Source organism: Quercus lobata, chromosome 2 (assembly GCF_001633185.2).
Source record: "Quercus lobata isolate SW786 chromosome 2, ValleyOak3.0 Primary Assembly, whole genome shotgun sequence".
NCBI lineage: Eukaryota > Viridiplantae > Streptophyta > Magnoliopsida > Fagales > Fagaceae > Quercus > Quercus lobata.
In genome coordinates, this window is record NC_044905.1 from 77238571 (window position 1) to 77248903 (window position 10333).

A 10333-nucleotide genomic window follows, 5' to 3' on the forward strand; every position below is an offset into this window, starting at 1 on the left:
CATACTTGTACAATTCAATCTTATTAAATCCACACAACCACGTACCCGTACAATTCAATCTTATTAAATCCACACAAACACATACTCGTACAATTCAATCTCATTAAACCAGCCGATCAATTATGCCCTCCACCAAAAGAAAAAAAAACATCTGAGAGAGTACAAGGATTATAATATAATCTGCATGTGAAGAATGACATTATAAAATAAAATAACCACTGAGAGATGCCTTTTTACTCTATTCATTAAGAAGCAAACAAAGGGTGTTGCAAGATCATTAGGGAGAGAGAGAGAGAGACAGGGAGAGATGGCATGGAGATATTGTCACAAGGATGCTCTTCCATTTTCAGCCATGGTTGCAGTAGAATGCATTAACGTTGGCTTAAACATCTTATTCAAAGCATCCAATTTAAAAGGACTGAGCTACTATGTCTTCATTACCTACACCTCTGCCATTGCTACTCTTGTTCTCCTCCCTTTGGTCTTCATCTTTCGTGGGTATGTCTCTTGATTTCCATTCCTATAATATTAGTGAAAAAAATCTCCATAAATTATATTTTCAAACTTATTTCAATCTTAAACTTTGAGAATATTTTATGTAAACCTCAAAGTTTTTTAATTTTTTTTTTCCAAAAAAAAAAAACATTTCATTTAAACCTTGTCTCAAATGCCGTTAATCTCATTAAAGGTCACTTGACAGAATGGGTTTAATTAATTAATTATTTATTTATAAGGTTTAAAGTGAAATTACTTTAAACTATAAGGATTAAATGAAACTATATAAAAGTATAAATTTTAATTAAAATAATATGAAACTATAAGGTTTAAATAAAACTTATCCAAAACTATGAGGCTTAAATGAAAATTACCTTCTTCTCAAAAAAAAAAAAAAAAAAAAAATTACCTAGACCTTTATGGTTTGATATTATAACCTCATTTATGAGTAGTTTCTCAAAAATAAATAAATAAATAAAATCATTTATGAGTTTTTTTTTTTCTCAAATCTTTCTCTTCTCATATCATTTACAGTGTGATTTTATATCGAGATGATGTATTTAGTTATAGAATATTTGATGGGATATTAACAAAAAAGCTACTTCATACATGTAGAACAACCGGGCTTCCTACATTCAAGTGGCCTCTCATCAATAGAATTTTCCTACTTGGAATAATTGGGTAAGAAAGTATTACACCGAAAATCTTTGCAATTTGATTTGAGATTTGATAAATATGATAGAATTTCAACCTATGGTATTTACTCTATGATGATTGCTCTTTACTATCAGGTTAAGATATTAATTGATTTATAGTATAGGTGGGGTTCAAATTCCAAATCTTTTGTTCGAGGAAGACTTTATAAGTTGAGCTAAATAAGGATTTTGCTAATATGTGCCCTAAGGGCACACAATAATTTTCATTTTTGGAAATTTTTTTTTTGAGAATTGAAAAAATATTGACAGCTTTTTCAATTTTCAAGAAAATGTTTCCAAAAATGGATAGCTTAATGTGTACCCTAAGACACACATTAACCGGACCCGCTAAAAAAAAACCTACTAATTTGTTTAAGTGCATTTTGTTCGCTTGATGTAAAGATTACATACCAGCTTTCAACTTCCAAGAAATGTGGTATATATTAGTTCGTAATTTACAAGAATGTAAGATTATTTACAATGTAAAGATAATGTGATTACCCATCAAATAGTTGCAATGACTAAATTGCCACCCATGGAAATATGAGATTTTATTTTAAATGACTCAATTGCCAAAATTAGTAATACACAACTCCAAAATATGTGTCTGAAATGTGTATTTTGATCTTATGTTTATATTTTTTTTATGTTTGGGAGGGCATGCAGATTTTTAGCTCAGTTGTGTGCCTATAAAGGAATTGAATACAGTTCACCGACTCTTGCTTCAGCCATCGGCAACCTCACACCGGCTTTGATCTACATACTTGCTGTTATTTTCAGGTCTTACCTTCTGAATTCTGATTAGCATCTTTACTCGAGTCATATTTGTCCCTAATTTAATAATTTTTTATTTATTTATAATTGAATAGTTGGGCAAAGAGAATTTGAACTATGAACGTTTCAATTAGAAATATTAAGAATTGCTAATTGAGTTACAAGATTCTTGATGCCTGATCATTCCTAAAATTTGTAATATGCTGCAATTGTGACCTTAAATTTTTTAAAAATTAAATATTTTTTTTAAAGTATTGTGTACTACCACTAATAATTTGTTTCTTTTCAAGTGGTTGCGTCCTTGGAATATATAGAGTTTTTTACACTATTATAATCTATCATTCATCCTCCCTAACAAAACAAAACAATAGAAAACCCAAACATAGAACAGGTTGCCAAAATATACAAAACATCTCAGGCCCTTAGGCAGAAGCCCTTGAGATATTCAAGAAAGTTGCAGTTACTTCTCGAGTATAGAATATTTCCTCACCAAGAATTCTGCAATCTAATTTGATGACAGAAATTTCTCTCGAAAGGGATCCTAGTAGTTTAACGTCAAATTTGTGACCAGTCACTCCTTTTACACCCTGCATATACATAAACCAGCAATTTCTGCATATATAACTAACCAGCACCACCATGGATTAAACGCCTTTGGATATCAGTACTCCAAAATTAAAGCTAAGCAATAGAGTGGTTGATTACACATTTGATATGGTACAAAGAATTACAAAGTGGAGAAGGTCTAATATATAAATATAAAGATAATGCAGGAGGTCATGCGCTCATTGCCTTGATGTATTATTGAGCATTTATTTATACATTTATGCTTTGTGATAAAATTTAAACTTCTTAAACCCTCCTTTTCCTTATAGATACAAGCATGTCTAACCGTAGTACAATGATTACGCCTATGCTTTAATCATTGAGTGTCATGAACACATTTATTGTTGATTACTATCACTAAATTTTCTTCCTTTCCTCTATTTTTATTGGTTCTTCAAAAGAATGGAAAATCTAGCTTTGAGAAGCTCAATCACTCAGGCTAAAATCATTGGCACATTAGTTTCAATATCAGGAGCATCAGTAGTGCTTTTCTACAGGGGCCCTACAATCATATCTCCATCTCAATCACCGTCTCTTTCACTTCATTCTCCACGAGGCACATCAGAAACAAAATGGGTGATAGGTGGCCTTTTACTTGCTGTTGAGAACCTTCTGTTTTCAGGTTGCAGCATTATTCAGGTACTTTTATGTGATAGGTGATACTTCAAAGTGTGGATTTGATTAAATTGGGTTGTATGAGTGTTATGTTCGGGCACGTGCTAAGTCCCAGATTAGGTGTTTACTAGGTAGATCTTGGCTTGGCTTATATAAATGATTGAGTAGCACTAATTGTAACTTGATTAGTCCTTTCCATATATAGCACAAATGTGAGTGATACTTTTCTTGTCTCATTACATTATGAGACAGAATTTAGAGAAGCTAAAATTGAATTCTCTGCAATTTTTTACAGACCCAAGTTATGAAAATATATCCAGCAGAGATAGTTGTGGTCTTCTTATGCGCCTTGTGTGTAACAATTATATCTGCACCAGTATGTTTAATGGCAGAAGGAAACTTGCTTGCTTGGACACTAAGGCCTGATGTAGCATTGGTCACCATTATATACTCGGTAAGAACCAAGAAACGTGGACAATACCAAATGAAAGAAGTTAATGATAATATCTAACTTTCATTCTCCCCAATCAGGGATTCTTTGGTTCATCCATCAGTGTTGTTATCGCATGGGCCTTGCACTTGAAGGGGCCTGTGTATGTATCAATCTTTAAGCCATTGTCAATAGTCATTGCAGCTGCTATGGGTGTCATATTCCTTGGTGATGCTCTCTATCTTGGGAGGTATATAGATCTCTCTTTCTCATCAAAATGCACATTTACGCATTTAATAGAGGCACAAATTACCTTATACATGCTAAAAATACCAATTAGAGTAATCTATCAAGAAGAATGGATCAACTAATACATGTGTCAGTTGTTTTGTTTTTATTTTTCATGGTTCTTTGGCATTTTGTCTTTTCTTCCTAATGTTGCAGCCTCGTTGGAGCAATAATATTATCAATTGGATTTTATGCTGTCATATGGGCAAAAGCTAAAGAAGGATTGAGAAAAGACTATTGTTGTGATAGCTTGGGATCTTCGTCTGATGAAAAGACCCCTTTGTTGAATAGCTACAAATTTGAAGGTATGTAGAATAGATAAATGCAGATGAATGCTAGCTGATTAAAGATTGAATGGCACTGAGCTACTTGCAATCCAATACCTCAATGGTGTTTTTGCTTTTATAATAAAAGCACACCTTAGAAGGGTATAAATGTGTGTTGATATTGAGTACCTGCAATCAGAAATTAATCATTTGTTTTGTTTTGTTTTGTTTTTGAAATCAGCTTCTTAGGTTGCTGATGAAGAAATGAGTGTGTAGTGTTTTGGGGAACGAGGTAATTGAAGAACAGGGGAGAGTGATTGACTGGTTTGAAGGAGTCACCCTCCAAGTAGACAGAATAAGAGAAGAGAATTGAGAATGAGAAAGGAATTTGCATTACATTTCATGTATGTTTGTCAATGGATCAATTACAAGCATAGTTTTTAGAACCGGACCGGACCGGGAGGTCGGACAGTGAAAATCGGGAACCGGGATAAAAACCGGTTTTTTAAGCATAAAGAACCGGATTTTTTGTTAATTCCGTGAACCGCTAAAACTGGGGTTGGACCGTACGAACCAGTGAGAACCGTGCGGTCCAACCCCTTAGCAATTTTTTTTTTTTTTTACAATTTTATTCTACTTAATTAAATTATCTATCTCTTACAAGGAATAAAAAAAATTATAATTAAAATCCTTCAAAGATATTCAACTTTACTTCAAAAATTAATCATAAATTTTAATGTTTTCATGATTATTATTTTATTTTATTAACTTTCTTATTTAATTATTAAATATATGCTTGAAAATCATTAAATTTCCCTCACATATATAGATATATTGTCAATTTTGCTAGTTTTATAAATTTAATATCTATATTTAGGCTTTAATTAATTATTTAATTAATTATGACGTCATCATGGTTCAACCCCGGTTTGACCTCGGTTCGACCTCAAAAACCTTAAACCTCTCCCTTTAACGGTTCAATGAACGGTCCGGGTCTGAAAACCTTAATTACAAGTGTTTACTGGCAATTCTTACAATGGCATTAGCCAATGAGAACCAATACAACTCAACTACTGGTATAACTAAATCAACAGACTAACAAGTAACAACTAACTAATTAACTGTCACACCCTATCGCTAACATCTTTGTCACTTAACAGCTCATTACTGATCATTCCATCCGATAAATGCTGTCACTCAACAGTCCATATTACAAGTTCAAAACAAACTGTTGTGCAAAACCCACTGCTGTTCAGCATTTCAAGCCAGCTACATGACATTACCCTTCCCATTAGAGCACCTTGCCCACAAGGTGAGCATAATGCTGCTAAAGGGTATGCAAGATCTCCCAAGTGGCATCTTCTACAAGAGTACCTTGCCAATGAACCATGACTTCAGAGACGGCTTTCTTATGAATTTTCTTTATCCTCCTTTGTAGATTGGCTTTAGGCTCAGAGCAAATGACACCTTCAGATTCAACACGAGGCAAGGAAAGTAAATAAGCCATATCAACTCCCAATTTTGGCTTCAAGCAGGACATACGAAAATCTAGAGAATGAGAGAGTAGGTCCAACTCATAAGCCACTTAGCCAACTCTTTAAATTACCTGGAATGGCCAATAGTACTGTAGAGAGGGAAAATTCCCGACCCATCACAAGTTGACACGTCACATTACCAAGTCCACAAAATACAGCCAATTACAAAGCACCACACACTGCTACTAGGTTTTGCTATCACTATTCAGAAACCAACAGAAATTTGCCAAGTGTCATGCAAAAACCAATCACACATCAGCACGTGTAAGCGATGACACAAGCAGTCCAGCACGTGTAAGCGATGACACAAGTAGCCTCGCACGTGTAAGCGATGACACAAGCAGTTCAGCACGTGTAAGCGATGACATAAGCGGACCAATCAGGCTGTGACATGTGTCACCAATCAGACTCCGCCACTTGTCGCTCACCCACCCCCAAACTCCTATAAATAGAAGCCTTCCTAAGACATCTGGAAGGGACCAAGATTCAGAGAGGACCAAGATTCAGAGAAGACCAAGATTCAGAAGTGAAAAAGCTTTGCAAGAATCAAGCCTCAGAGCCTTCAAGAACTTCAACCCCAAAATCGGAGAACATTCGAAGCAGAATCATCCAAACCATCTGCCTAGATCCTAAAGTTTGTGGGAATCAAGCTCAAAGGTCCGAAAACATCAACAAATCACAAATCAGTGAAGCTCTACAGATTTAAGCTTCCAAAGCCCTGAAGAACTTCTACCACAAACCTTCAAATACAAAGAACATTCGAAGCAGAATCATCCAAACTACCTGCCTAGATCTCAAAGGTCACTGGAATCAAGCTCAAAAGCCTCCAAAAACCTCAAACAACCACAAATCAGTGAAGCTCCACGGATTCAAGCCTCTAAAGCCCCGGAGAACTTCCACTACAAACCTTCGAAGACGAAGAACACACGAAGAACGTGAAGAACAAAGGATTTCCAACAAGCTCATAGCCAGAGATTCATTGTAATTCTATTCCAAAGATCTTCGATCCATTCTTCAGCCAAATTGAAGTACATTGGGTGTTCAAATCAAAACCACATTACTACAAATCCAATCAACAAGTCTTTTAAGGAGATCGAATCAGAGGATAACTCTTTTGTAATTATAGAGAATTGTACCACACAATCATCAATACAAATTTGCATTTGTGAAACTATTTCACTTGTTTGACTCATTTCGAAACGAGAAATTTAGTCGTCTACAAGTACAACATAATTTAGGACAGTCACATTAAGCCAATATTTAAGGCTACAGTTAGTGGCCAACGAAAACAAAAGATAGCACTAATGACTAAACAGAGGAAAGTTGCCTTGGTTCCTTTGTCATTTCATTGGCAATCACTGGCTGAAGTTGATGTTCTTGCCAGTGGTCGTAGCCCCCCCCTGAATGATTTCCAGATTTGTTTGCAGATAAGTCATGCTTAGTAAAGAAAACAAAATTACATTCGTCCAATTTACGACAAAGCATGAGTGGTTATTGACTACCACTTCCCTGCTTGTGGGCATGAATAGAGAGAAAAAAAAGAGAAAGAGGACATGCTGTTTATGTCCAAGATAAAATTTCTTACAGTCATCGTTTCAGATCTCTAACATACAGCTAGGGTCTTCCAATTCTTGACAAGTCAAACGTTCAAACCAGTAACCTACAGAAACATACATGTGTGTGTCTGTGTGATAGAGAGAGAGAGAATTCAGCAAGTGTCAAAGATTGAATGCCAATCTTGACTGAAATCTGTTTCATGAATCTAAAAAATATAATGTTGGAAGCCGTGAAAATGGTAAAATTAAAAGGAAAACTAATGGTCACTTGGCGTTGAAATGAGTAATGATAAAGTTCATGCCACTTGTTATGGAGAAGGATTCTTGGTAAAGCATAGCATTATTTTGCTAATCTAATCGGGAAAAATAAAATTTAAAATGGAATCCACATTTCTAATGGTTTAGATCAAGGATATGGATACTTTAGAAAATAACAGGAAAAAGAGGAACAAATTAATTGTTTAAAACAAACAAAGAAAAGGTTGTGCTATTTTAAGTGATGAAATATTAAGTGAATAACAATGATTTGCACTTCCTGATCCTCTCTGATGAACACTAAGTGACAGCACATTAGACAATTCTTCCCCACAAACTACGTCTTCATAACCAATACTTTTAGTTTTTTGATGAACAAAAAAGGGCTTCATGCGTGTGATCATTGACTCGGCCCACTTGAACCTGTAGTACTCATAGCGTGGGGCACCCCTAGGTGCGTTAGGGCTATCCACGTCGTGGTGCACTATTTTTGTGTGGTGCACTATTTTTGTGAAGTGCATGACTTGAACCAGGCAACTCTTGGACTCGAAGGTGTGATCCAGTCCGGGACTCCTATCAACGCACCACGCCACCAGGGGCATCCTCATAACCAATACCAATGAAACCATTAAGCACCTGTTCCATATTTGCTAAAAGAAACTATATAACAAATATCATAAGGAATCCCTCTTTTGGAAAGCAATTCCCACAAAGAAGTATAGAGAACCACTAAGAGATAAAGCATGCAGATACAATCAGTTGCCAAGGTTACATTTAAACCTGAAGCATCATAAAGGAAGAAAATCCGCAATGATAATGATATGAGTACAGGGAATTCATACTTATTGGAAAGCATGTAGGACATGACCTTAGCATTGTTAAATAAAGCTTAACAACAATTTTGTTTGATAGGCTAAGAATGTATTGACCTCTTGTGATGAATTAACCAATTAATTAGCCAAATGAATTAATTAAGTCAATTAACATGCAATATGCGTGATAGCAAAAACAAATCACCAAATAATTAAATGCAGCGGAAAATAAATTTGACACAAGTGATTTGTTTACGAATGGGGAAAACTATCGAGGCAAAACCTCACCGGGTGAATTTAAGGTCATCATTCCCAAGAATCCACTATTATCAAAACAAGCAATTATAAGTAAAAGGAATCTCAGTACCTAATACCAACATATAGTTGAACCCTTATCCCAATACCCAATTGGACTTGTACTGTAGTGACAATCTCTCCTTTCAATGCACGGTTCCCAATACGTGACTAACTAATTGATGCACGGATCTAAGTACGTGACCAACCACCAACTTGAGAATAATGTTGGTTGCAAAGTTCTTTAGTTCATCAACACGATGAAGATCATGAACCTCTTTGATTACAAAACCTTACAGCGTACAAACGTAGCAGCTTCTTAAAGAGAAAGATAAACTAGGGCATATGTCTTCGGTCACAATATGCTTGTGAAAACTTTTGCATTCAATTTCATCAGCTGTGACGGCCCTTAAAATAATCCTTATATATGTTTAGGGCTGTGAGAAAAGAAAACATAAATATGTATACACGGATTTGTGTGAAATCAGAGTTGAAAAATTGATTTTTGTAAATCTTGATAGATAGCTTATTTATCGAGCAACTATCGAGCATCGGCTTACACAACCTTTTAAACCTCAATAGATTCTATTTGTCGAGCTTTAAAATCCAACACTTCTTCACTTGATTCTAGGACAGATTTGTATGGCTTTAACACTTGGACTTAAAACCTTGTTTTTTGAAGTATTAAACACATCCTAAATCTACCAAATTACAAGTAAAGTGCGTTTCGTCAAAGGATTAGCCAATTCTACATTGACATATGTTCCTAACATGATTTACATATGTCCTAACAATCTCCTCCTTCAGCAAGTTGTGACAAAACCACAACAACAAAAATGAACATATGAGAGAAGTCATAAATCACTCAACTCATACTCATTTGTTAAATACAGTAAAATCTATCCAAGCACAAACTTTTGAAAAACTTTGCAAGAAGAGAGTTCATGGCAAGAAAGACTTTGACAACCTGTTTTTTTGAAATACTTTAAACAAAACTCATCACGGCATCTTAGTGTGAAATAGAAATATAAAGATTGCATAAAATTAATAAGAAGCATGTGCATAAAGAGAGAAAAGAAACAACAAATGAAGAGATATGTGAAACTGTAATAACAACCTCAGTATATATAACAAAATGAATACAAGGTTTGCTATCACAATAAGAACAATGTATTTGAAAATTAAAGAAAAGAAAAGATACAAAAAGTCCTCACTACATCCCTCATAAAAAGAAAAACAAACACTCCCCCTAACAAAAATATCTATCTCCTATACTAACTCTCCCCCTAAGAACATGACTACTCTCACACCCAAAACTATTCCCCTTTTTTGTCACGAATGACAAAGGGCAAGTAACTCAAGCTGTCATCTCATTGTCACTGGAAGAGCTAGCATCATCGTCCTCATCAGCATCATCACTACCGGAGCCATCATCACTCTCATCCTCTGAAGCTAGTAGAGATGGAGAAGAAGAAGCAGTGAAACCACCCATGACAGCCTGTCGTTGTGCGATACGATCAACACGGGTGTTCACCTAACACAACTCATCATTAAGAGTGCCAAGGCGAGCATCCATGCACACAAGTTGTGCCATGATGGCTTTGAGAGTCACTCCACTTGCAGAAGAAGAAGGAGTGGAGGTGGATGGAGCGGAAGAAGCCCAAGGGGTCCCCGTCTCGATCCGTGGCCGCTTCGGTCGAAATTGGGCCTCA

The 10333-nt window shown here is 35.5% G+C and overlaps 1 protein-coding gene across 1 annotated transcript; it reads left to right on the forward strand.

Annotated features, from left to right (window-relative positions):
* The first annotated feature begins 301 nt into the window (after positions 1-301).
* On the forward strand, positions 302-4492 carry LOC115976700 (WAT1-related protein At5g40230-like). The gene is made up of 8 exons (XM_031098154.1): positions 302-498; positions 1111-1176; positions 1857-1970; positions 2972-3209; positions 3481-3639; positions 3717-3865; positions 4060-4208; positions 4411-4492. Exons 1-8 carry the CDS (start codon positions 308-310, stop codon positions 4416-4418), a joined length of 1074 nt encoding a protein of 357 aa, XP_030954014.1. The 5' UTR covers positions 302-307; the 3' UTR covers positions 4419-4492.
* Positions 4493-10333: the final 5841 nt, after the last annotated feature.

Bases quoted from the DNA above. Each gene is read 5' to 3' on its own strand.
- LOC115976700 (XM_031098154.1), top strand. From the start codon at position 308: ATGGCATGGAGATATTGTCACAAGGATGCTCTTCCATTTTCAGCCATG. The intron at 1,177-1,856 runs GTAAGAAAGTAT...GAGGGCATGCAG, and splicing joins TTCCTACTTGGAATAATTGG to ATTTTTAGCTCAGTTGTGTG. The intron at 3,640-3,716 runs GTAAGAACCAAG...CTCCCCAATCAG, and splicing joins TGGTCACCATTATATACTCG to GGATTCTTTGGTTCATCCAT.